Source organism: Lolium rigidum, chromosome 4 (assembly GCF_022539505.1).
Source record: "Lolium rigidum isolate FL_2022 chromosome 4, APGP_CSIRO_Lrig_0.1, whole genome shotgun sequence".
NCBI classification, from domain to species: domain Eukaryota; kingdom Viridiplantae; phylum Streptophyta; class Magnoliopsida; order Poales; family Poaceae; genus Lolium; species Lolium rigidum.
In genome coordinates, this window is record NC_061511.1 from 92,918,003 (window position 1) to 92,944,872 (window position 26,870).

Here is a 26,870-nt window from a genome sequence, read left to right on the forward strand (position 1 = left end):
GCGATGAAGATGGAGGTGGTGTCGATGGAGATGCCTTCGGGGGGCACTTCCCCGTCCCGGCGGCGTGCCGGAACAGAGACTTCTGTCCCCCAGATCTTGGCTTCGCGATGGCGGCGGCTCTGGAAGGTTTCTCGTACCGTGGCTTTTTCGTATCGAAGATTTAGGTCAGGAGGCTTCTTATAGGCGAAGAGTCGGAGTCGGAAGGGGTCTGGAGGCTCCACATAATAGGGCGGCGCGCCCCCCCTGGGCCGCGCCGGCCTCATGTGTGGTGGGCCTGTGGCTCTCCTCTGGTCCCTCTCCGGTGTTCTGGAAGCTTCGTGGAATTATAAGGTACTGGGCGTTGATTTCGTCCAATTCCGAGAATATTTCCTTACTAGGATTTCTGAAACCAAAAACAGCAGAAAACAGGAACTGGCACTTCGGCATCTCGTCAATAGGTTAGTTCCGGAAAACGCATAATAATGACATATAATGTGTATAAAACATGTGAGTATTGTCATAAAACTAGCATGGAACATCAGAAATTATAGATACGTTGGAGACGTATCAGCATCCCCAAGCTTAGTTCCTACTCGCCCTCGAGTAGGTAAACGATAACAAGAATAATTTCTGAAGTGACATGCTACTTACATAATCATGATCATACTATTGTAAAGCATATGAGATGAATGCAGCGATTCAAAGCAATGGTAAAGGCAATGAATAAACGACTGAATCATATAGCAAAGACTTTTCATGAATAATACTTTCAAGACAAGCATCAATAAGACTTGCATAAGAGTTACTCATAAAGCAATAGATTCAAAGTAAAGGCATTGAAGCAACACAAAGGATGATTAAGTTTCATCAATTGCTTTCAACTTGTAACATGTATATCTCATGGATAGTTGTCAACATAAAGCAATATAATAAGTGCAATAAGTAAACATGTAAGAATCAATGCACACAGTTGACACAAGTGTTTGCTTCTAAGATAGAAAGAAGTAGGTAAACTGACTCAACAATAAAGTAAAAGATAGGCCCTTCACAGAGGGAAGCATGGACTACTATTTTTGTGCTAGAGCTTTTCATTTTGAAAACATAGAAACAATTTTGTCAACGGTAGTAATAAAGCATATGTGTTATGTATAAGATATCATAAGTTGCAAGCCTCATGCATAGATTACCAATAGTGCTCGCACCTTGTCCTAATTAGCTTGGATTAACATGGATTATCATTGCATAACATATGTTTCAACCAAGTGTCACAAAGGGGTACCTCTATGCCGCCAGTACAAAGGTCTAAGGAGAAAGATCGCATTTGATTTCTCGTTTTTGATTATTCTCAACTTAGACATCCATACCGGGACAACATAGACAACAGATAATGGACTCCTCTTTAATGCATAAACATTCAACAACATATAATATTAACATAAGAGATTGAGGATTAATGTCCAAACTGAAACTTCCACCATGATTCATGGCTTTGGTTAGCGGCCCAATGTTCTTCTCTAACAATATGCATACTCAAACCATATGATCATGAAAATCGCCCTTACTTCGATACAAGACGAACATGCATAGCAACTCACATGATATTCAACAAAGGTGTAATAGTTGGTGGCGTCCCCAGAAACATGGTTACCGCTCAACAAGCAACTTATTAAGAAATAAGATACATAGCTACATATTCTTCACCACAATAGTTTTTAATGCTATTTTCCCATGAGCTATATATTGCAAAGACAAAGGATAGAATTTTTAAAGGTAGCACTCAAGTAATTTACTTTGGAATGGCAGAGAAATACCATGTAGTAGGTAGGTGATACGTCTCCAACGTATCGATAATTTCTTGTGTTCCATGCCACATTATTGATGTTATCTACATGCTTTATGCACACTTTATGTCATATTCGTGCATTTTCTGGAACTAACCTATTAACAAGATGCCGAAGTGCCAGTTCTCGTTTTCTCGCTGTTTTTGGTTTCGTAAATCCTAGTAACGAAATATTCTCGGAATCGGACGAAATCAACGCCAAAGTTCCTATTTTCATCGGAAGCATCCAGTAACACCCGGAAGGACCGGAGGGGGCCACAGGGCCACCAAACCCTAGGGCCGGCGCGCCGAGGGGGGCCGCGCCGCCCTATGGTGTGGCCCCCCGTCAGCCCTCCCGCGCCGCCTCTTCGCCTATATAAAGCCCCCGGATCGAAAACCCGATACCAATTGACGAAACCCACGTAAACCCGCCGTAGCCGCCGCCATCGCGAAGCCAAGATCCGGGGGACAGGATCTCTGCTCCGCACCCTGCCGGAGCGGGGAAGTGCCCCCGAAGGCTTCTCCATCGACACCGCTGCCATCTCCATCGCCATCTTCATCACCGCTGCTGCTCCCATGAGGAGGGAGTAGTTCTCCATCGAGGCTCGGGCTGTACCGGTAGCTATGTGGTTCATCTCTCTCCTATGTGTTTCAATACAATAATCTCATGAGCTGCCCTACATGATTGAGATTCATATGATGATGCTTGTAATCTAGATGTCATTATGCTAGTCAAGTGGGTTTTACTTATGTGATCTCCGGAGACTCCTCGTCCCACGTGTGTAAAGGTGACAAGTGTGTGCACCGTGTGGGTCTCTTAGGCTAGATTTCACGTAATACTTATTCACCGTTGAATGGCATAGTGAGGTGCTTATTTATATCTCTTTAAGATTGCAGCATGTTGTATCACAATTTATCCATGTGCTACTCTAGTGATTTGTTATTAAAGTAGTTTATTCCTCCTGCATGTGTGCAAAGGTGACAGTGCGTGCACCGTGTTAGTACTTGGTTTATGCTATGATCATGATCTCTTGTAGATTGAGAAATTAACTATTGCTATGATAATATTGATGTGATCTATTCCTCCTACATATGCATGAAGGTGACAGTGTGCATGCTATGCTAGTACTTGGTTTAGTAGCATTGATCTATCTTACACTAAAGGTTACTTAAACATGAGCATTATTGTGGAGCTTGTTAACTCCGGCATTGAGGGTTCGTGTAATCCTACGCAATGTGTTCATCATCCAACAAAAGTGTAGAGTATGCATTTATCTGTTCGTTATGTGATCGATGTTGAGAGTGTCCACTAGTGAAAGTGTAATCCCTAGGCCTTGTTCCTAAATACCGCCGAGTTACTACCGCTTGTTTACTACCGCCGCGTTACTACCGCCGAGTTACTACCGCTTGTTTATCGTTTTATCTGCGTTACTACCGCTGCAATACCACCACCATCAACTACACGCCAAGCACTTTTCTCGGCACCGTTGCTACTCGCTCATACTTATTTATACCACCCGTATTTCACTATCTCTTCGCCGAACTAGTGCACCTATTTGGTGTGTTGGGGACACAAGAGATTTCTTGCTTTGTGGTTGCAGTGGTTGCATGAGAGGGATATCTTTGACCTCTTCCTCCCCGAGTTCGATAAACCTTGGGTATCCACTTAAGGGAAACTTGCTGCTGTTCTACAAACCTCTGCACTTGGAGGCCCAACACTGTCTACAGGAAAGGAGGGGGAACGTAGACATCAAGCACTTTTCTGGCGCCGTTGCCGGGGAGGAAAGGTAAAAGGCTCTCATACTACGGTCTCAGGTAAAGTATTTTTCTGTTGCCGTCGTGTGTGTGCTCAAAGCTATTTCCTTTAGATCCTGCAATTGCATCTTGTTGTTTCTTGTTTACACTAGTTTGGCATAATGTACAAGAGTGAGCTTCTTATTCTATTTCCCGATTTAAAACATGGATTGTTTGATGCGAAAATTAAAAAACCTATGAAATCTTCTTTGCATGCTGGTAGTAATATTAGTATGAACGCTTTGAACACCATTGTTGACAATAATATAGAAAGTTCTAAGCTTGGGGAAGCTAGTTTTCATGATATTTTTAGTCCCCCAAGCATTGAGGAGAAAATTTTCTTTGATGATACTTTGCCTCCTATTTATGATGATTATAATGATAGTGGTCTCTTGGTGCCACCTACTATGGAGAGTAAATTTTGTTGTGATTATACTATGCCTCCTACACTTGATGAGAATAATAATGATAGCTACTTTGTTGAATTTGCTCCCACTACAACTAATAAAATTGATTATGCTTATGTTGGGAGTAGTAATAATTTTATGCATGAGACTCATGATAAGAATGTTTCATTTGATAGTTATATTGTTGAGTTTGCTCATGATGCTACTGAAAGATATTATGAGAGAGGAAAATATGGTTGTAGAAATTTTCATGTTACTAAAACACCTCTCTATGTGCTGAAATTTTTGATGCTACACTTGTTTTATCTTCCTATGCTTGTTACTTTGCTCCTCATGAACTTGTTTATTTACAAGATTCCTATGCATAGGAAGCATGTTAGACTTAAATGTGTTTTGAATTTGCCTCTTGATGCTCTCTTTTGCTTCACATACTATCTTTTGCGAGTGCATCATTAAAACTGCTGAGCCCATCTTAATGGCTATAAAGAAAGAACTTCTTGGGAGATAACCCATGTGTTATTTTGCTACAGTACTTTGTTTTTATTTTGTGTCTTGGAAGTTGTTTACTACTGTAGCAACCTCTCCTTATCTTAGTTTTGAGTTTTGTTGTGCCAAGTTAAGCCGTTGATAGAAAAGTAAGTACTAGATTTGGATTACTGCGCAGTTCCAGATTTCTTTGCTGTCACGAATCTGAGCCCACTGCCCTGCAGGAAGCTCAGAAAATTATGCCAATTTACGTGCATGATCCTCAGATATGTACGCAACTTTCATTCAATTTGAGCATTTTCATTTGAGCAAGTCTGGTGGCCTAATAAAATCCATCTTTACGGACTGTTCTGTTTTGACAGATTCTGCCTTTTATTTCGCATTGCCTCTTTTGCTATGTTGGATGAATTTCTTTGATCCATTAATGTCCAGTAGCTTTATGCAATGTCCAGAAGTGTTAAGAATGATTGTGTCACCTCTGAACATGTTAATTTTTATTGTCCACTAACCCTCTAATGAGTTGTTTCGAGTTTGGTGTGGAGGAAGTTTTCAAGGGTCAAGAGAGGAGGATGATATACTACGATCAAGGAGAGTGAAAGCTCTAAGCTTGGGGATGCACCCGGTGGTTCACCCCTGCATATATCAAGAGGACTCAAGCGTCTAAGCTTGGGGATGCCCAAGGCATCCCCTTCTTCATCGACAACATTATCAGGTTCCTCCCCTGAAACTATATTTTTATTCGGCCACATCTTATGTGCTTTACTTGGAGCGTCTGTGTGCTTTTGTTTTTGTTTGTGTTTGAATAAATTGGATTACATAATGCTTGTGTGGGAGAGAGACACGCTCCACTGGTTCATATGAACACATGTGTTCTTAGCTCATAATATTCATGGCGAAGTTTCCTCTTCGTTAAATTGCTATATGGTTGGAATTGGAAAATGATACATGTAGTAATTGCTATAAATGTCTTGGGTAATGTGATACTTGGCAATTGTTGTGCTCATGTTTAAGCTCTTGCATCATATGCTTTGCACCCATTAATGAAGAAATACATAGAGCATGCTAAAATTTGGTTTGCATAATTGGTCTCTCTAAGGTCTAGATAATTTCTAGTAAGGTGTTTGAACAACAAGGAAGACGATGTATAGTCTTATAATACTTGTAATATGTCTTTTATGTGAGTTTTGCTGTACTAGTTCATCCTTGTGTTTGCCTCAAACAACCTTGCTAGCCTAAACCTTGTATCGAGAGGGAATACTTCTCATGCATCCAAATACTTGAGCCAACACCATGCCATTTGTGTCCACCATACCTACCTACTACATGGTATTTCTCCGCCATTCCAAAGTAAATTGCTTGAGTGCTACCTTTAAACAATTCAAAATTTATTACCTCTTATTTGTGTCAATGTTTTATAGCTCATGAGGAAGTATGTGGTGTTTATCTTTCAATCTTGTTGGGCAACTTTCACCAATGGACTAGTGGCTTCATCCGCTTATCCAATAATTTTGCAAAAAGAGCCGGCAATGGGATTCCCGGTCCCAAATTAACAAACTAAAAATAGACACTCCTCTATGGTATGTGATTGTTGGACGGCACCCGAAGGATTCGGTTAGCCATGGCTTGTGTAAGCAAAGGTTGGGAGGAGTGTCATCATAATAAAACTAAAATAAAAAGGTACTCCTTCATGGTATGAGATTGTTGGCGTGCACCCGAGGATTCGGTTAGCCATGGTTTGTGAAAGAAAGGTTGGAAGGAGTGCCATCCAAAAATAAAATAAAATGGGAGCCGCTCTTTGAAGGTTTGTCCGGCAAGGGGGTTAGAGTACCCGCTACCATTCGTTGACAACAACAAACACCTCTCAAAACTTTACTTTTATGCTCTCTTTATGTTTTCAAAATCAAAGCTCTAGCACAAATATAGCAATCGATGCTTTTCCTCTATGAGGACCATTCTTTTACTTTTATTGTTGAGTCGGTTCACCTATTTCTCTCCACCTCAAGAAGCAAACACTTGTGTGAACTGTGCATTGATTCTTACATATTTGCATATTGCACTTGTTATATTGCTTTGCATTGACAATATCCATGAGATATACATGTTACAAGTTGAAAGCAACCGCTGAAACTTAATCTTCTTTTGTGTTGCTTCAACGCCTTTACTTTGAATTATTGCTTTATGAGTTAACTCTTATGCAAGACTTATTGATGCTTGTCTTGAAGTGCTATTCATGAAAAGTCTTTGCTATATGATTCAGTTGTTTACTCATGTCATACACATTGTTTTGATCGCTGCACTCACTACATATGCTTTACAAATAGTATGATCAAGATTATGATGGCATGTCACTCCAGAAATTATCTTTGTTATCGTTTTACCTGCTCGGGACGAGCAGAACTAAGCTTGGGGATGCCGATACGTCTCCAACGTATCGATAATTTCTTGTGTTCCATGCCACATTATTGATGTTATCTACATGTTTTATGCACACTTTATGTCATATTCGTGCATTTTCCGGAACTAACCTATTAACAAGATGCCGAAGTGCCGCTTCTCGTTTTCTCGCTGTTTTTGGTTTCGAAATCCTAGTAACGAAATATTCTCGGAATCGGACGAAATCAACGCCAAAGTTCCTATTTTCATCGGAAGCATCCGAACACCCGGGAAGGACCGGAGGGGGGCCACGGGGCCACCAAACCCTAGGCCGGCGCGGCCGCAGGGGGGCCGCGCCGCCCTATGGTGTGGCCCCCCGTCAGCCCTCCCGCGCCGCCTCTTCGCCTATATAAAGCCCCTGGATCGAAAACCCGATACCAATTGACGAAACCCACGTAAACCTGCCGCAGCCGCCGCCATCGCGAAGCCAAGATCCGGGGACAGGATCTCCGTTCCGGCACCCTGCCGGAGCGGGGAAGTGCCCCCGGAAGGCTTCTCCATCGACACCGCTGCCATCTCCATCGCCATCTTCATCACCGCTGCTGCTCCCATGAGGAGGGAGTAGTTCTCCATCGAGGCTCGGGGCTGTACCGGTAGCTATGTGGTTCATCTCTCTCCTATGTGTTTCAATACAATAATCTCATGAGCTGCCCTACATGATTGAGATTCATATGATGATGCTTGTAATCTAGATGTCATTATGCTAGTCAAGTGGGTTTTACTTATGTGATCTCCGGAGACTCCTCGTCCCACGTGTGTAAAGGTGACAAGTGTGTGCACCGTGTGGGTCTCTTAGGCTAGATTTCACAGAATACTTATTCACTGTTGAATGGCATAGTGAGGTGCTTATTTATATCTCTTTAAGATTGCAGCATGTTGTATCACAATTTATCCATGTGCTACTCTAGTGATTTGTTATTAAAGTAGTTTATTCCTCCCTGCATGTGTGCAAAGGTGACGAGTGCGTGCACCGTGTTAGTACTTGGTTTATGCTATGATCATGATCTCTTGTAGATTGAGAAATTAACTATTGCTATGATATTATTGATGTGATCTATTCCTCCTACATATGCATGAAGGTTACAAGTGTGCATGCTATGCTAGTACTTGGTTTAGTAGCATTGATCTATCTTACACTAAAGGTTACTTAAACATGAGCATTATTGTGGAGCTTGTTAACTCCGGCATTGAGGGTTCGTGTAATCCTACGCAATGTGTTCATCATCCAACAAAAGTGTAGAGTATGCATTTATCTGTTCTGTTATGTGATCGATGTTGAGAGTGTCCACTAGTGAAAGTGTAATCCCTAGGCCTTGTTCCTAAATACCGCTGAGTTACTACCGCTTGTTTACTACTCGCTGCGTTACTACCGCTGAGTTACTACTCGCTTGTTTATCGTTTTACTGCGTTACTACCGCTGCAATACCACCACCATCAACTACACGCCAAGCACTTTTCCGGCACCGTTGCTACTGCTCATACTTATTTATACCACCTGTATTTCACTATCTCTTCGCCGAACTAGTGCACCTATTTGGTGTGTTGGGGACACAAGAGATTTCTTGCTTTGTGGTTGCGGGGTTGCATGAGAGGGATATCTTTGACCTCTTCCTCCCTGAGTTCGATAAACCTTGGGTATCCACTTAAGGGAAACTTGCTGCTGTTCTACAAACCTCTGCACTTGGAGGCCCAACACTGTCTACAGGAAAGGAGGGGGAACGTAGACATCAGTAGGTATGGTGGACACAAATGGCATAGTTTTTGGCTCAAGGATTTTGGATGCACGAGAAGAATTCCTCTCAATACAAGGCTAGGCTAGCAAGGTTGTTTGAAGCAAACTCAAGTATAAAACGGTGCAGCAAGACTCACATATGAACATATTGTAAGTATTATAAGACTTTACATCGTCTCCTTGTTGTTCAAACACCTTAACCAGAAAATATCTAGACTCTAGAGACCAATCATGCAAACCAAATTTTAACAATCTCTATGTAGTTCTTCATTAATGGGTGCAAAGTACATGATGCAAGAGCTTAAACATGATCTATGTGAGCACAACAATTGCCAAGTATCAAATTATTCAAGACATTATACAAATTACCACATGCAACATTTTCTGTTTCCAATCTAATAGCAATGAACGAAGCAGTTTCAACCTTCGCCATGAACATTAAGAATAAAGCTAAGAACACATGTGTTCATATGAACGAGCGGAGCGTGTCTCTCTCCCACACAAGCATGAATTTAATCAGAGAATGAAAATAACAAAACAAAAATAAAAGCACACAGACGCTCCAAGTAAAGTACATAAGATGTGACGGAATAAAAATATAGTTTCACTAGAGGTGACCTGATAATTTGTCGATGAAGAAGGGGATGCCTTGGGCATCCCCGAGCTTAGATGCTTGAGTCTTCTTGAAATATGCAGGGATGAACCGCGGGGGCATCCCCAAGCTTAGACTTTTCACTCTTCTTGATCATATTATATCATCCTCCTCTCTTGACCCTTGAAAACTTCCTCCACACCAAACTCAAAACAAACTCATTAGAGGGTTAGTGCATAATCAAAAATTCACATGTTCAGAGGTGACATAATCATTCTTAACACTTCTGGACATTGCATAAAGCTACTGAAAGTTAATGGAACAAAGAAATCCATCAAACACAGCAAAAGAGGCAATGCGAAATAAAAGGCAGAATCTGTCAAAACGAACGAGTCCGTAAAGACGAATTTTTAGAGGCACCAGACTTGCTCGGATGAAAATGCTCAAATTGAATGAAAGTTGCGTACATATCCGAGGATCACTCACGTAAATTGGCAGATTTTTCCGAGTTACCTATAGAGAACCCTGCCCAAATTCGTGACAACGAAGAAATCTGTTTCTCGCGCGAGTAATCCAAATCTAGTATGAACCTTACTACCAAAGACTTTACTCGGCACAACAATGCAATAAAATAAAGATAAGGAGAGTTTGCTACAGTAGTAACAACTTCCAAGACTCAAATATAAAACAAAATTGCTGTAGTAAAATAAAAACATGAGTTATCTCCCAAGAAGTGTTTTCTTTATAGCCATTAAGATGGGCTCAACAGTTTTAATGATGCACTCCCAAGAAATAAGAGTTGAAGCAAAAGAGAGCATCAAGAAGCAAATTCAAAACAAATGTAAGCCTAACCCACTTCCTATGAAAAGGAATATTGTAAATAAACAAGTTATGTAGGCGTAATGCAACAAGCATAGGAAAACTAGACAAGCGCAACTTCAAGATTTTTAGCATATAGAGAGGTGTTTTAGTAACATGAAAACTTCTACAACCATATTTTCCTCTCTCATAATGATTTTCAGTAGCATCATGAACAAACTCAACAATATAACTATCAAATGAAACATTCTTATCATGAGTCTCATGCATAAAATTATTACTACTCCCAACATAAGCATAGTCATTCTTATTAATTGTAGTGGGAGCAAATTCAACAAAGTAGCTATCATCAAATATAGGAGGCATATTGTAATCATAATTAAATTTATCCTCCATAGTAGGCGGCACAAGAAGACCATTATCATTATAATCATCATAAATAGGAGGCAAAGTATCATCAACGTAAATTTTCTCCTCAATGCTTGGGGGACTAAAAATATCATGCTCATCAAAACCAGCTTCCCCAAGCTTAGAACTTTCTATATCATTATCAACAATGGTGTTCAAAGCGTTCATACTAATATTACTACTAGCATGCAAATAAGATTCCATAGGTTTTTTAATTTTCGCATCAAACAATCCATGTCTTAACTCAGGAAATAGAACAAAAAGCTCATTGTTGTCCATTATGCCTAACTAGTGAAAACAAGAAACAAAAAGATGCAATTGCGGGATCTAAAGGAAATAGCTTCGAGCACTCACACACCGGCAACAATGCTAGGAAATAGCTTAGTAGTCGGAGGATGTGAATACCTTTTACCTTACCTCCCCGGCAACGACGCCAGAAAATAGCTTGATGTCTACGCATACTCCTTTTCCTGTAGACAGTGTTGGGCCTCCAAGAGCAGAGGTTTGTAGAACAGCAGCAAGTTTTCCCTTAAGTGGATCACCCAAGGTTTATCGAACTCAGGGAGGAAGAGGTCAAAGATATCCCTCTCAAGCAACCCTGCAATCACGATACAAGAAGTCTCTTGTGTCCCCAACACACCTAATACACTTGTCGGATGTATAGGTGCACTAGTTCGGCGAAGAGATAGTGAAATACAAGTGGTATGAATGAATATGAGCAGTAGTAACTAGCGCGTAGAAAATAGCTTGCCGGCGTGCGATTGATGGTAGTAATATTGCAGGAAGTAAAGATGCAGTAAAACAGTAAATAAGCGTATTTGGAAACAAGGCCTAGGGATCATACTTTCACTAGTGGACACTCTCAACATTGATCACATAATAAAACCACTCTACACTCTCTTGTTGGATGATGAACACCACTAATTGTGTAGGGCTACAAGAGCACCTCAATGCCGGAGTTAACAAGCTCCACAACATTCGATGTTCATATTTAAGTAACCTTAGAGTGCATGATAGACCAACGCAATTATACCGAGTACTAACATAGCATGCACACTGTCACCATCAAGCTATGAAAGGGGGAATAGATCACATCAATACTATCATAGTAATAGTTAACTTCATAATCTACAAGAGATTACAATCATAAACTACGCCAAGTACTACATGATGCACACACTGTCACCATTACATCATGGAGGAGGAATAGACTACTTTAATAACATCACTAGAGTAGCACATAGATTAATAGTGATATAAAGCACATTGCAATCATAAAGGAATATAAATAAGCACTTCACTATGCTATTCGAATTACTCTTTGGCAAGATAACGAACACTAATTCATCATATAGGCAAACCTTAAAGATGTATTCCCAAGTACTAATAAACACCCCACGCTGTCACTCGTGAGCATTCATAGGAGGTACTAACACACCACAATTTCATAGAGACATCCAACTCAAATCATAACTCGGTGAATAAGTATTCTGTGAAATATAGCCTAAGAGACCCACATGGTGCACACACTGTCACCTTTACACACGTGGGACAAGGAGTCTCCGGAGATCACATAAGTAAAATCCACTTGAATAGCATAACGATATCTAGATTACAAGCTCATCATATGGATCTCAATCATGTAAAGCAGCTCATGAGATCATTGTATTGAAGTACATGGGAGAGAGATTAACCACATAGCTACCGGTACAGCCCTTAGCCTCCATGGAGAACTACTCCCTCCTCATGGGAGACAGCAGCGGCGATGAAGATGGCGGTGGTGTCGATGGAGATGCCTTCCGGGGGCACTTCCCCGTCCCGGCGGCGTGCCGGAACAGAGACTTTTGTCCCCCAGATCTTGGCTTCGCGATGGCGGCGGCTCTGGAAGGTTTCTCGTACCGTGGCTTTTTCGTATCGAAGATTTAGGTCAGGAGGCTTCTTATAGGCGAAGATTCGGAGTCGGAAGGGGTCTGGAGGCTCCACACAACAGGGCGGCGCGCCCCCCCGGGCCGCGCCGGCCACATGTGTGGTGGGCCTGTGGCTCTCCTCTGGTCCCTCTCCGGTGTTCTGGAAGCTTCGTGGAATTATAAGGTACTGGGCGTTGATTTCGTCCAATTTCGAGAATATTTCCTTACTAGGATTTCTGAAACAAAAAACAGCAGAAACAGGAACTGGCACTTCGGCATCTCGTCAATAGGTTAGTTCCGGAAAACGCATAATAATGACATATAATGTGTATAAAACATGTGAGTATTGTCATAAAACTAGCACGGAACATCAGAAATTATAGATACGTTGGAGACGTATCAGTGCGCACGACCGAATACCTCCGATCCAGCAAACTCCAGGCAAAGCACTGTTACATTCGCTGGCGGAGCCTTCCGGAACTCAACCCCCCGGCCAGATCACGAGTCCAGGCCTCCGGTAGGTCCTCCTATTCACGCAAGAGAGGCCCTAGGACCGCCGCTGTGGATAGGCTCATGGCGTTGTTGTTCCTGCGGACGCCTCCTTGGCCTTGGACGTGGAGTCATCTCGTGGTGTAGGGTTGATCTTCCAAAGTGTCGGGTTCGGCCTTTTAGGCACATGTCCGCTTTAAACCACCCAAAGTGGTTTAGGCTGTGGCCTTCTCCCTTCTCTGTGAAACCAAAGGTATGCATGCAAACGCCATGACCAACCACCTTGTGGCGACAGCCGTCAAGATGGCCACGTCCGGCTTGGCCGCGAGCTCGGTGTGCCAGCTTTCGCTGGAGTGATGCATCTGGCCTTCTACCACGTTTTCGTCTTGGATCGCGTGAAGAAGTACTAGAAAGGATTGTTGTTCGCCGCAATAACCGTTGTGGGCCGCGGGGTGAGATTGGCGGGATCGACAATGTAACATTAGGAGAACGATTGCCCTGATTTCACTCTAGGTCCCACATACCTCTGAAACAATTTGGCGTCCGACGAGTGTGTCAAAGGGGGTGGGGTGGCCATGTACATGTTCCTTTTCATGCGACTTGGTTGTCTACAAAGCTTTATGAAGAATCCACAAATGGTCCGACTTATGTTAAAAAAACAAGTTGGTTGTCAAATCATTTGCTTATTTACGGCACTTGGAAACATGCAAGATGATTTTTTTGCATGCCATTTTTTCGACAGGCCATAACAAGTACACATAATATTATAGTTTGAGTTTATATTTTTATTTTTATTTCAAATATAATGTTCATCCAAGAGCATATGCTCATAGGAGCCAAAACTCCATACCTTTTATCGTTGATGAAATCAAAGAAAAAACTCCATGAAGTTGGACTCAAGGATAAACTCCTATGCCAATCTGGTGGGTTCTATTCTTTAGATATTTTTATATAGAGCTTGTTTGGTTGGTAGTATTGAAAACCATATAATTTCAATAAAATTTCCGAGCCCTGAAATATTTGTAACTTTCAAGTGTGCTAGAATCCTAGCTAATTACAGACCAAATTTAAGTTTGTCAAAATTCGTTACATTCCGTGAATTTTGATCAGTTGGAAATCAAGAAATAGACGTATATACCTAAGTTCAGAGTGTAGATAAAGAAAAATACTCCAACTCTAAATACTTAACGTGGGAATTTAGATAGTATAATTTAACCTATATTTAACATAAATCTGCGATGAATATTAGAAGGCAACATACCCTGAATTAAATAACATGAAAAGGGACGGATTTACCTTTTCAACCGTAGAGGGTCGAAGAGCACAAAAGGAAGAAAACAAATCCCAGCCATCGCTTCTTCTAGCATTCGCAGTTATCACCAGACCTTTTCGATGGATGACAAGAAAGAAGAAAATTTGGCACCGAATGCCGGTCGAAATCATTATCCTCTCTCGCCTGCCTCCCTACTTTTCGTGGCCAGCAAAGCAGTGCTCTACGTGTGAACCAACCAGAATGCGTGCACACTCGAGAGAGCCGGCTAAGGCGCTCTTGGCTGTAAAATAATTCTGTCTGTTCAAGATATATCGTATACAGTTGTGAATAGAAACTTGGGTCAAATGGCCCAAACTGGTGCTTCAGAAAGGGCTTGAGACGATAGATAACTGGCGCGGGGAGGCAGCAGAAACAGTGTAGGTAACCCCAAATCTACGCCTGCTTCCTTGTTTCTTTCACCCAATTCTCATAAATTAATCTTCCGTTGCAAAACTTGTGCCTGCATTCTTGGTTCTTGCAATAGTTTTCTTTGTGAATCCTATTGGAGTGAGGGAATGGCAATGGAAATGCAATGGACTTGGTCCCCTTGGATGGACCTTGTCTTGCCTGCCCTCCCCTGAATTCTGAGCATGAAAAGGTCCTGAGCTCACATGGCGCACGCCTCCCTCTCCTTTCTCCATCTTGTGTGGGGTTCTTCTTCGGAGCTGGCCCCTCAAGAAAAGCACGGGGAGGTTGCTGTGCTCCCATGCCAATCCACTCCTGACTGACTGCTGTATCTGTCCCAGAGATGGAGATGGAGCCTCTCTCCTGCTCCCACCATGGCCATGGCCTACGATCTCCATGCCCGTGTCTCTGAGGTGAGGTACTTGGGATTGTTGAGTTAATGCTCTCAACCTGCCCGCGTCCATCTCAGCATGGGCAGTTCCTGATACCGCCAGTAATTTCTCATTCTTAACTCCAATTGCGCGCACATGGGTGGTTAATTGAACCCCAGTTGCTTTGATGTTCGGTCAGGATTGTTACTCTAGCAGAATTTGCAGTTTCCGTGCTTCGATTTGGCTCAAACTCTTGATTCCTGCCTGCAGGCGGACTCTGTCGTCCTTCGGTAGCAGCACCGGCGGCGGCGGGCCATGGAGGAGGAATCCCACTGCCCGCTCCGGTGGGAGAGCACGGGCGACCAGTGGTGGTACGCCACGCCCGTCGACTGGGCGGCCGCCAGCGGCCACTACGACGTCGTCAGGGAGCTCCTCCGCCTCGACGCCAACCTCCTCATCAAGCTCACCTCCCTGCGCCGCATCCGCCGCCTCGAGTCCGTCTGGGACGACGACATGCGCTTCGCCGACGCCGCCGCCAACCGCGCCGCCGTGGCCCGCTGCCTGCTCCGGGACTGCGAGTCCCGCACCGCCGCCCGGGGGAACCGCCTCATCCGGGCCGGGTACGGCGGGTGGCTGCTCTACACGGCGGCCGCGGCCGGGGACGCCGCCTTCGCGCGGGAGCTCCTCGCCAGGCAGCCCCTGCTGGTGTTCGGCGAGGGGGAGTACGGCGTCACCGACATCCTCTACGCCGCCGCCAGGAGCAGGCGACCGGAGCTGTTCCGGATGCTGCTCAACGCGGTGCTGTCCCCGCCCAGGGAAGATGGGGCTGACAATGGCGGGGGGTACATGTTCAGGCGCGAGATGATGAACCGGGCGATGCACGCCGCCGCCAGGGGTGGCGACCTGGAGATCCTCAGGGAGCTCCTGGACGGCTGCTCTGATGCCGCGGCGTTCCGGGACGCGCAGGGCGCCACCATCCTGCACGCCGCTGCTGCGAGGGGACAAGTTGAGGTGATTCTACTCCTGCTTCTTAATTCAGTTTTCAACAGAATTACATCCACTGAACTATTACACCAAATGGGTATGAACAAAATTAAAGTGAAATGAACACAAGTAAATCTATCCAACTCTGAGATTAGTTGCAGTATAACTAATTTAGTTAGAATATTAAACATGCCATGGGTGTGAAATGATTGTGGTTGTTGTCAGTTGATTTTGCGAACATGCTTGCCAGGTTGTGATTCTGCTTGTGTATAGACTTATAAAAATATACTTTCTGGGTAAACCATCTCGTCACATGTTTTAATTAAACTAGTGGTGTTATGTACAAGTTGGCATTCAAATTTATTCTCAAACCCCAACATCCTAAATGTGGATTTGCTACTTCTGTTCAAGTTGAGGTGATTCTACTTCTGTGTGTATTTTCATATATAGCTGAGTTCTATCATTCTTTTTGGTCAAATTGTTATCTTGTTCTAAGCCACATATATTTGGTCAGTTGAACAGAATTATATACTACTTCGACACCAAATGGTGATGAACAAAATTAAGGTGAATTGAACAGAAGTAAATATGTAACTCTGAGATTAGTAGTACAACTTATTTAGTTGGAATATTGAACGTGTGCCGTCTGTCTGATAATCTGATATGATTGTGGTTGCTGTCAGTTGATGTTGTGAACATGCTTGCCAGGTTGTGATTCTGTTTGTTTATAGACTTATAAAAATATACTTTATGGATAATTTGTCTCTTCGCTTGCTTTAATTAGACTAATGGTGTTATGTACAAGTTGCAGTTGAAATTTATTCTCAAATCTCAGCATCCTAAACGATGATTTGCTAAGAGTTGCTTCTCGCCAAAGTGTTATGACAAGTCAGAGGATGAAGGTTTTTTGGGCCAATTTGTACTTGATGATTTCTCGATCTACAGATATGCTAAACAACATGCTATGTCATGTCACATATACATTAAGTTCTCGTGCTTGCATGGAATCTATCTAATGATATTCTGTCATTCTATTTCTTTTGGTATTTCTATTCTACCATTTTGTTCTCTCAAATGAATTTTCATTATAGTGCATGTGGAGTCTCATCATGAGAAGGGTTTACTTTTTGAACAAAAAGTCAGCAGCTCTGCATCCATTAAAGAGAAAAAAGAGTTTCTAAACCTGAGCTCCCACGAGTCAAGATGAACGAAACAAATCAAGACTACTCCTAAATGAAATAAATGCGAATTTTTTTTACAAATCTTTTCTGTTGCATGATTTCTTTGCCTTTTCATTTTTCACTGAATCTATTAAAGTATTTGCAAGTGACTGCCGACTGGAATACTGAAGATTGGGTACTAACACGTTTTTGCTACAGGTTGTGAAGGATCTAGTTGTTGCTTTTGACATCGCCAACTCTATAGATGACCAAGGGAATACTGCTCTGCATATAGCAGCATTCCGAGGTCATTTGCCAGTGGTTGAAGTCCTCATTGCTGCTTCCCCATCACTAATATCAGCTACAAATGAAGTTGGCGACACGTTCCTTCATATGGCACTAACTGGCTTCAGAACTCTTGGCTTCCGAAGGCTCGACCGTCAGATGGAGCTTACAAAGCGATTGGTCAGTGGATCAATCATGAATGTCAGCAGCATTATCAATGTGCAAAATGACGATGGAAGAACAGTTCTTCACTTGGCAGTGGTCGGAAATCTGCACTCCAACGTCGTTGAGCTCTTGATGACCGCACCGTCGATTGATCTCAATGTCCGTGACAACAATGGCATGACACCTCTGGATTTACTGAAGAAACAGCCACAGACAGCATCATCTGAGATACTGATCAAAGAGCTGATGTTGGCTGGTGGGATCTCAAATTCAAGGGATCATGAGACAAGGTCGGCCATCGCTTCTCAGCTGAAGATGCACCAGATTGTAGGCAGCCCAGGGACTTCTTTCAGAATATCAGATGCCGAGATCTTTCTTCATGCGGGTATTGATGCGTCAGGCATCAGCGAAAGAAGCGTCTCATTCTCTAGTTTTGACAGGACTGAACCTGAAATTCAGGAATCTGGTCTTAAGAGAATGGGTTCTATGCGAAGCGCAGCAAACCATCTCAAGGTCCTACTCAGATGGCCTCTCCGCAAGGGGAAGAAATCAGCTGGTGGACCTAATGAATTGGATGACGACGCCTCCTCGGTGGATTCAGTCAAGAGCTGGAGCCACGTGGAGACTACCCCGACACCGCTGAGGCAAAGGTACTCCAAGGTGAGCTCCCTGTTCGGCAACAAGCGAACCTTTGCAACCAAGGGCACGCCTAGCCCATCAACAAAGATGAGGTCGGTAGCTAGCTTCACACAAGGGGTCATGCAGCCCGAATCTCCTCTCGCTTCTGCTTCCTGGTCATCGTCATCATTGGTCGACAAGATCGAAGCGGTCCATCTAGACAAAGACGAACCATCACCTAGTCCCAGTGGAGTGACTAGACATACACCTAAGAAATATGGATCCCTGAACAGCAGGCTTATGAACCAGTACCTTGGCACTAGAGCGCAAGGGTTAACCTTGGATGATTCAACCTCAGGGCAGCGGTCGAGCCGGATGTCGAGAGGGTCACTTCTGTCAGTAGCCTGATCACACGAGTTGTTAGATGATGGGGTCTGAATTCGACTCCGCTTGTTTACCTTGATTTTGGTGCTTGAGCTACTCTGCTGCCAGATAGATGTGGCATGTTTGGGTTCATGGTTGCGTGGTGTTACTGATGAGGCTAGGCATGTAAAAACTGATCATATCTACTAATGTAACATGGTTACAACATTAGTGTACTGCTTTCTATGGGCAGGTATGTGTAATTGGAAGCATAATGAATGGATTTTTTTTTGCCATATACAAGTGTGTCGCCATGTTCGTTTGAGCTATTTATCTAGTACGCAACTCTTGCGATTCAGTTCTTCAGAATAATTTGTTATGCATCTGCCTGAAAAGGCACTTGGCTAATGTTCAGCTTTGCAGTACAAAATGTTTACATGGCAATCATTTCTTCACATGTGTCGATCAGTTCTTCGCATGTGCCTACTTGTTATTTTTTTCCTTTTATTTCGGTGGCATACACCTGTTCTTGAGAGTCCAGGTACGTCCGCCACTCTTTCTCATGTACCACTCTGGAGAAGTACGCGCCGGTTCCTTGATTTCAACTGCCAACGTATCGCTGATTGGTGATCCATTCTTGATATGAATAAACAACTCCATCCGACGGTTGAGTTGATGTGATCGCCATAGTCGGTGAGATCCAATTCTATGGCAGTAACTTCAAATTCTTTGCATTCGGAACAGCAAATCAGAAAGAGGAGGACGCCCGGTCCAAGATATTGTTTATGTGTTTTGTAACAGTCTGATAGGGGTTATGTTTGTTTCGCATTTGGTGCTTTTTTCAAAGGGAGTTTTTATTTGTCTTGGCCTATGCACCAAGAAGATGCACACGACCCACAATGCCATGATCACGGCTATGGAGACGGCAACATTTGGAATAACAATTATTTAACTGTTATTTCTAACTAGGAAGGTTGATGCGGCGACACACCACCCCCACTAAAGTTAATCTTTGCACCAGAAAATTACTAGCAAAGTAAATACAATCTGAAAATTACTGGAGAATTAAGCGCTGGGTTGCCTGAAAAAATTACAGTCGAAGCATGCCGAGCACTGCTGGAAAAATACAGTCAAAAGTTATGCACCGTTGTAGAGTTACTACTGAAATTATCGTTGGGCAAGTGCCATTGGATTCAAAGATTTGCACCGGAAAATTTGCTGGAAAAAAATACAAACAGGGCGCTGATGCGGCTGAGAAATTATTGTCGGAGAATAACAGATGTACAACTGCCTCGTCCTTGCCCATGTTTATTCATCCCACGAGGTGTACACGAGTAGGATTCGACAAATGCCTTACTTAGAAAAGGATGGATGCCTACGACTTGATCTTGGTACCAATCCATAACGATCAAAGTAGAATCGTGAGCCCTACCTTGACTTGCCATCATGGCAACACCCGGTGAATCCTAGTAACTACTATATTATAGGGTAACCAACATCTTTCTTATCATAATTTTGATTTTTTTTTAGAATTAACGTTGGGCTGACACATATACATTGGAATGGTTGGTTTTCCGCTGGTAATTCTTTGTGTGCAGTTTCGGTGCCTCTCTAGAATTTTTTGATCCCATTTAAATCGAGTAGCATCAATGTTTGTCTCCTATTTGTGTGTCTATAGCTCTAGAACCGCTTTCTTTTGTCTCCCCACGTGGGCTATCGAAGTCCCCAACTGGCACACATTTTCCTCTCCTCGTGTCGCTCTCTACTCAGCCCGCCAACGATGGCGAGGAGGGGCTCCGCCTCGGCCTTCACCTCCCGCCCCACTGCGCATCCGACAACACCAAGACACCGCCATCCATCACCCGTAGATATGCATCTACATCGGCCTCCCACATTCTCCCTGCTCCCCCCCACCCCCAATGTGAGCTCTCCGTGGCCGAGCCTTCCCCGGCCGAGGAACGGCGGCGAGTTCAGGTGGAGCCTGCTCTGCATCGACAGCTGATGGTGCTGCGACGCCGCGCGGATAGTGGACACGACTACCTGAACTTTTCTTCGCGTGAGCTCTCCCCTATCTCCATCTTCCCCTGGACAAGCTTCTTCATGATCGGCGGGCGTGCCCCTGGTCCAGTGCTCATCCGACATCGTCGCCGCGCCAACACACTCCGGCACGAGCGGCCTCGGCACCGGCGGAGTAATAGGCGACGCCTGCCGCCATGGACCGCCTCGTGCCGAGAGCCAAAGATGGATACTACCTCCGACCCAAGGAATAAGGCGCACGCGTATTCCAAGACAAACTTTGACCATAAAAATTGAGCAACAAAATCTTGGTTATATTATACTACCTCCGATTCAAGGAATAAGGCGCCCTCGTTTTACGTGCTTTTCGTTTGACTAAGAATTACTTCAAATATATAAAGATTGTTTGTATGAAATTAACATCATTAGAAAGTGCTTTTCAATACGAATCCAACGATACTAATTACATACTACCTCCGTCCCAAGGAATAAAGCGCATACGTATTCCAAGACGAACTTTGACCATAAAAATTGAGCAACTAAAACTTGGACATACTACCTCCGTCCCAAGGAATAAAGCGCATACGTATTCCAAGACGAACTTTGACCATAAAAATAAATTGAGCAACTAAAACTTATATTATATGTAATTAGTATCGTTGGATTCGTATTGAAAAGCACTTTCTAATGATATTAATTTTATACAAACAATCTTTATACATTTGAAATAATACTTAGTCAAACGAAAAACACGCAAAATGAGGACGCCTTATTACTTGAATCGGAAATCGGAGGTAGTATGTAGGAGCACGAGGAGGGGCAAGAAGAACAATGAAAATGCTGGCAGACGAGGCCTCGATCGACACTGGCAAGCCCCTCCCGGGAAGCTTCATCAACATCGAGAAGAAGGGGCACCAGATGCCCAGCGTCAGCGCCGGTAAGATCTCCGCCGTTTCTCTCTCTCTCTCTCTCGGGCTTATCACCAATCCCTCATGGTAAAGGTCCGCGTGCAGGTCCGACGAAATCGGCGAGGGAGGGGCCTTCAACATCCGCTGCCGCTGGAGGCATCTTCCCCATTGAAGTCAGAGAGGCGTCAATCGTCAGCGATGCAAGGATACCTGCTTGGATGTTGTTGATGATTTTCCCAATTTTGCATCGGTCTCCTCCTTGCATCAGCAGAGCGTACGGGAGCGCGTGATTCAGGGCCAATGCCATTTGAGATTTTTCCAAGGTGAGATCTCTAGACTCTATTCTGGATGGTGGCAGTGAATCCTGAATCCCCTCTCCTCCATCTCCAAATAAACCATTGTCAGTCTCTTCTATATGTTCAATGGAAAGTGGGTAGGTCCGTGTCTGCTAATATCTTCCCCCCAATTGATTATACTGTCATTGTTTATAGCTCTGTACCGACGTTTGAGATTTGGATCGTTAGAATTTTATAAGACATTTTTTTTGTTAAGAATTTTATAAGACATTAGTGGTATCTCTGATAGCAAGCCTTATTTTCATGAATTTTTTAAAGCACTACCAGTATCTACCTCTTTCCCTTTATTGTTGTCTGGCCTGCTATTTTTTCAGAGATATGGAAGTGCATCCTACAAAGATATTAGTATATAGTAATGGCATTCCTTTCTCTTGACTCCTTTCAGGTCTGGAATATTTGGGAAATTATGGATTTTCGTAACTGAGCCGAATTTATAACATAATTATGTATGGTCCATCCCACTCATTTGTCTCAACTAATCCATTCCCTTTTATATTACACAAAAATAGTTTCTGATTTTTTACTTTCTTTGTTTATTGTAAGAATATATGAAATTATACGACACCACAAAGAGTTTAGTTTCAAACTTATTTGGAAGTGGCCGTCATTGTCAATGCACGCTTGATAATCTATAGTGTCTAGCTTTATTAAGTTCGGTTCACTGTGACTTAATATATCACATCTGCTTACTTTATACATACTCACTGTCATGTTGTTAATCTAATGGTGCTTCTTTCATGTGACGCCTGAATGGAAGTTTTTGTTCATATTTTCTGATCCAGAACATCAGGGCATGTACCACCATGTGTCATGGATATCAAGTATACAGATAGTTTCTTTGATGGCCTTCTAGCTGTAGTATATTGCAAATGCATGAGCTGCACACAAAACTAACTGGAAGGATGCGGTTGTTTGTGGTCTGAATAAGTACGATCACCACAACAAGTCAGCAATGTTCAGTTGTGCACCAGGTGTTTGACATACGCAATTTAGTCAGTATTATTTGTTGCCCTTTATCATGGAGCAAAATTAGAATGCAACAATTGTTCTTCTTACTTTATTTATTATGCTCCTGACTTACTTTTCCTTTGTAGGTGCTTCTCGCGTCTTTGATTTTGGGTACCAACCTGCCGACTCCCTACCATGAGAATGTCATTGGACATTGGCGGTGCGTAGCTCTTGGGGACGGCGCCGACGAGAGATACCCATGGAAATTGGAGCTTTCCTCATATTCATGAGTTTTGATTTAGCATGAATTAATTTCTGTGTGCACGTATTTCTATCCTTAACCAGGTTTATTTTTTCTTCCATTTACATCTAGATTTTGTTCAAATATCATGTGGTACTACTAGCTAGCGACCGGTTCGTTCTAATTCGGTACAGTGAAATCACTATTGATCATTTATATTTGGTGAAGGTTGTTGTTTACAACATTTGTTGACTTCAAAATCAAAGATATCCTTGGTGATTTGGTTCATTACATGCTGCTAATTACCCCTCATATATGAGCTGGAATGTATTCGAAAAAGAGATCATCGTCTCAAATGGAATGTACGGCGATTGGGCTTGTGATATTTATGATTTTTGTGCAGTTCTAGGGAACTCAATTTGCTCAGCTGATTTCTGATGGAAATTGCTCATGTTTGTTGGAAGGCAGTTCGCTGCTGCTATTATGGATCGCTGGGTGAGTGTCCCTTGTTTTAATTTAAAAAATGATGGTACTTCAATATTCAAGCAACTCTTTTAAAATGCAAGTGTTTTTTGTCACTCGGACATGCTCGCTCTATTTTTTGCGCAACACATGGATGTATTGGTCTTAGATACTTATGAACTATAACATATTTTGCAATGTATATCTGACATATATATTATCAAATGATCCGTTTTATCCAAGGTATGGTTGGCACATTATCGTGCAGTTTAATTTCCTATACGAATCCTTTAATTATTGCAATGTTAGATAATTCCACTGATGCTGCACCGACATATTTATTGGATGCATATGCGTGTAGTACATCAAATAAATTTTAGATTGTGATAATCATCACACAATTTCTGCATAGCACTTTCACTGATATTAGTGGGGCCTCATCTTGTGCGAGGTGCGCGAGTCATCTTGATGCTTACTTTATCTGTTCTTCCAACATTATTGACCCGTTTTTTCTCACATTTAACTAAAACTGTTGCCATGCCCTTGTTTGTTGAACTTTACATGCTGGTGCTTGAGCATATTCGTCGACGTGTACAAACTTCTGATGATTTCATTCATGTTTGGTATTTTGAGGACTTGGCGTCTGTCTTTCACTTGATCAGTAAAACATGAGTTATCCAAAGAATCCGAGTAATTAGATTGAGGAATTGTGTTATAAGGGGAAACATTATAGGTGTTCAGAAATGTGTCATGCCAACCTGAATAACAATATCAGGTGTTACCCTTCTGTCATTTTGTGTTCTTGAATACTAATGTGATCCATTTCTCAGGCTGTGGTTGAAATTTGGAAGAAAAGGAACAGAAATTTTTCTACTGAAGTCTGGTGATAAGGATAAAGCAATAAGGATAAACCAAAATTGGTTCCACCTTTGAGTTTGCATTGAAGTTAGTTGAACTTTTTTATCTTATTGTCAACAGTTCAAAACCTAAATATATCCATTCAATATGCACCTTTTATTGTGATGGCACTACATCAATCCACTTCAGAGCAATTGGAAAGCTCTTTGATACACCTTAGATATTATGGTCAGCTCTCACAAGCACACACAAAGATTGAGCACACATACAGGTGCCCTATTCTCACATTGGCATTTTAAATCATTGCCATCCACTTAAATAAGTGCACAGAGGTTGTCTTAAAGGATATCACTTTGCCTTTATGTTGTAATATGAACCATGAAGTAGATGCAGATGGCTAATTTAAGTTCTCACAAGCACACATACATGTTATTAATTTTTTCTTCGGGGGATTTGGCAGCCATTCATACTAGCCCCATTCTTCAATGCACAATTGTGTCCACCAAGGTTTTACCACTGTGTTCCTAATTCGCGGGTCACAAGAAAAACTAAATTTTGAATGGTAGATAGAGGAAAGCAATAACCTAGACTATAAAAAATTCTTATGAGCTAAAGAGCCATAGGGAGTGGTTTTTATGCATAGTTAGTATACGGGCGTGTAAAAGCCAGGAACATTTGTGCCAGCTCACTAGCTCGCTCGATCTTTGGAACAAATTTACTTAAAAATTTGTTAGATTTGGAGAACTACTTCCTAATACTTCCACAGTTCAGAGGTTGTAGGATTCTACCAGGACGGGGTCATAACTTGCTAGGGTTGTAAAGCTTGACCAGGCCAGTTGGATTTGAGCTTTATTTCACCGTTTTTATAATTATGTGGTTACATATTTTTGTTCACGATGAACTGTCCGTAAGTTAATGTCCTTCCAAATCACTTTACATTCTGTTTCCATCTATAAGGTAAAATCCTCATATTACCTCCAAATTGGTCACGGTCTATCTAATTCACATGCAGAGTGTATTGATTATTTGTCGTTCTTGGCTTCAAGCACCATTTCAGGCTTGACTCCAGACATCATTTCTAGGAGGGATGCAACGGTGTACATCGCCTGTATCTACTTGCCCATCCTGACACGATAAGGATTTCCGTAGTAACGAGGTTTGTTCCATTTTCTACACATATATAGTTGCCTAGAGGACACAAATGCTAAAATGCAAGACAGCTCTAAGGCTGTTACATCAACAGCAGATTTAATATTGTATTGATGCGTAAGCAGAGAGTTAGTCGTTGTATGCATCTTTATCCTGAATTCTCTCTCACTGTCTCTGAAAATACATATACTGTGCTACTATTGTGTAAACACAAAGTTTGTCAAAATTAATGCAGGACTAGACTCTTTCTCAGCTTTATGCTTGGCAAATTACAATCCTATGGATTCCCTATATGCTCAAGTTCGCTATACAATTATATGGGAGTGAAATGTTTTGCATTCAGATATATAGACCTAATATGAACCTCACGGTGCATGTTTCGAACTATACATATCATGCCAATCACTCTGGTTCATTTAGGCAAGGGTTCCGTCTTGCAAATAAACAAACATCAGTGGAAGGTTCACTTGCAAATATACGAACTTTAGTTTTCCGCTTGTGTGGTGCTATAGCATTTAAACTATTTACACTTTTTTCCTCAGTTTACCAAGGACTTGTGTTTTTTGTGTTCATTATAACTTGAACCGTATGAATATAAACTCATGTAGAAGGAAGGAGAGCATCTCCTTGGCTGGATAGATGCCGGCTGCCCAATGATGGCAAAGCTAAGCCTTCCAGAGGGAGCTCACCAATGAAAATGTTCCTTAACACAATAGTCGAAGGCTATGGTTATTACCAAGTGTGCCTGTGTTTTAAATTGAACTAGCAGGGTGGCCCGTGCAGTGGCATACTGCACGGCTAGACTTTCTTCATTTTATGTGATGAAATGGACTTCCAAGTTTTGCATATTCACCCAATGAAAAAAATAACTGTACATCGGTGTCATCATATTTTGGTTAAATATATATTATAAGTAACATTATTTCAGTTATGATTGTTAATCCTTTTCTAGTATTTCCAATGGTGACGCTACCATGGACATGTTCTGTGAGTATGAAACATAGAATTATTGTAAGTGCACGAATAGACCTTACCTCAAACGATGAAGATCTAATTGGAAGGATAGTTGAGGAATTCTATCCATTCCAGGAAAAGCACTGGTTTGAGAAACTACACTACAGGAAAGTACTAAGGAATAGGAAGCTGCTACTTATACTTCTGATTCTTGTCCAAAGATGCCAGGCCGAGACAGAAACCCAACTAGTGAAATAGAACGGATCTCTCTAATAAACTGGGGTTCTTCTCTTCGGGTTGCTGGTATCCTTATATGGATCCGTCTTGTCTCCTCGGCTCGATAAGCTAGCAAAGTCAGTTCATTGGATTGGTCTGTCCGGTCTGTCAGTCAGGAAAGCACGTCAAGTCGGTTAATAGCTCTGGTCCGGTTTCTAACTCGGTGAATTGGAA

General features: G+C 42.4%; 1 protein-coding gene and 1 long non-coding RNA gene across 9 annotated transcripts; both read left to right on the forward strand.

Annotated features, from left to right (window-relative positions):
* The first annotated feature begins 14,353 nt into the window (after nucleotides 1–14,353).
* LOC124649639 (ankyrin repeat and death domain-containing protein 1A-like) lies at nucleotides 14,354–18,824 on the forward strand. 5 transcript variants are annotated; one of them, XM_047189236.1, is made up of 4 exons: nucleotides 14,354–14,558; nucleotides 14,924–14,995; nucleotides 15,224–15,964; nucleotides 17,317–18,824. In XM_047189236.1, exons 3-4 carry the CDS (start codon nucleotides 15,269–15,271, stop codon nucleotides 18,571–18,573), a joined length of 1,953 nt encoding a protein of 650 aa, XP_047045192.1. In that variant the 5' UTR covers nucleotides 14,354–14,558; nucleotides 14,924–14,995; nucleotides 15,224–15,268; the 3' UTR covers nucleotides 18,574–18,824. The 5 variants fall into 5 exon arrangements, with proteins under 5 accessions (XP_047045192.1, XP_047045193.1, XP_047045191.1 ...); XM_047189237.1 differs by having other exon boundaries at nucleotides 14,354–14,554; XM_047189238.1 differs by lacking the exon at nucleotides 14,354–14,558 and adding an exon at nucleotides 14,570–14,775.
* Nucleotides 18,825–22,002: 3,178 nt separating this feature from the next.
* Nucleotides 22,003–26,179, forward strand: LOC124649642. 4 transcript variants are annotated; one of them, XR_006986729.1, is made up of 4 exons: nucleotides 22,003–22,779; nucleotides 22,903–23,492; nucleotides 25,364–25,473; nucleotides 26,075–26,179. It is a non-coding gene; the product is annotated as an uncharacterized LOC124649642 (long non-coding RNA). The 4 variants fall into 4 exon arrangements; XR_006986732.1 differs by lacking the exon at nucleotides 26,075–26,179 and having other exon boundaries at nucleotides 25,375–25,830; XR_006986730.1 differs by lacking the exons at nucleotides 25,364–25,473; nucleotides 26,075–26,179 and adding an exon at nucleotides 25,084–25,319.
* Nucleotides 26,180–26,870: the final 691 nt, after the last annotated feature.

Bases quoted from the DNA above. Each gene is read 5' to 3' on its own strand.
- LOC124649639 (XM_047189236.1), top strand. From the start codon at position 15,269: ATGGAGGAGGAATCCCACTGCCCGCTCCGGTGGGAGAGCACGGGCGAC. The intron at 15,965-17,316 runs GTGATTCTACTC...TTTTTGCTACAG, and splicing joins CTGCGAGGGGACAAGTTGAG to GTTGTGAAGGATCTAGTTGT.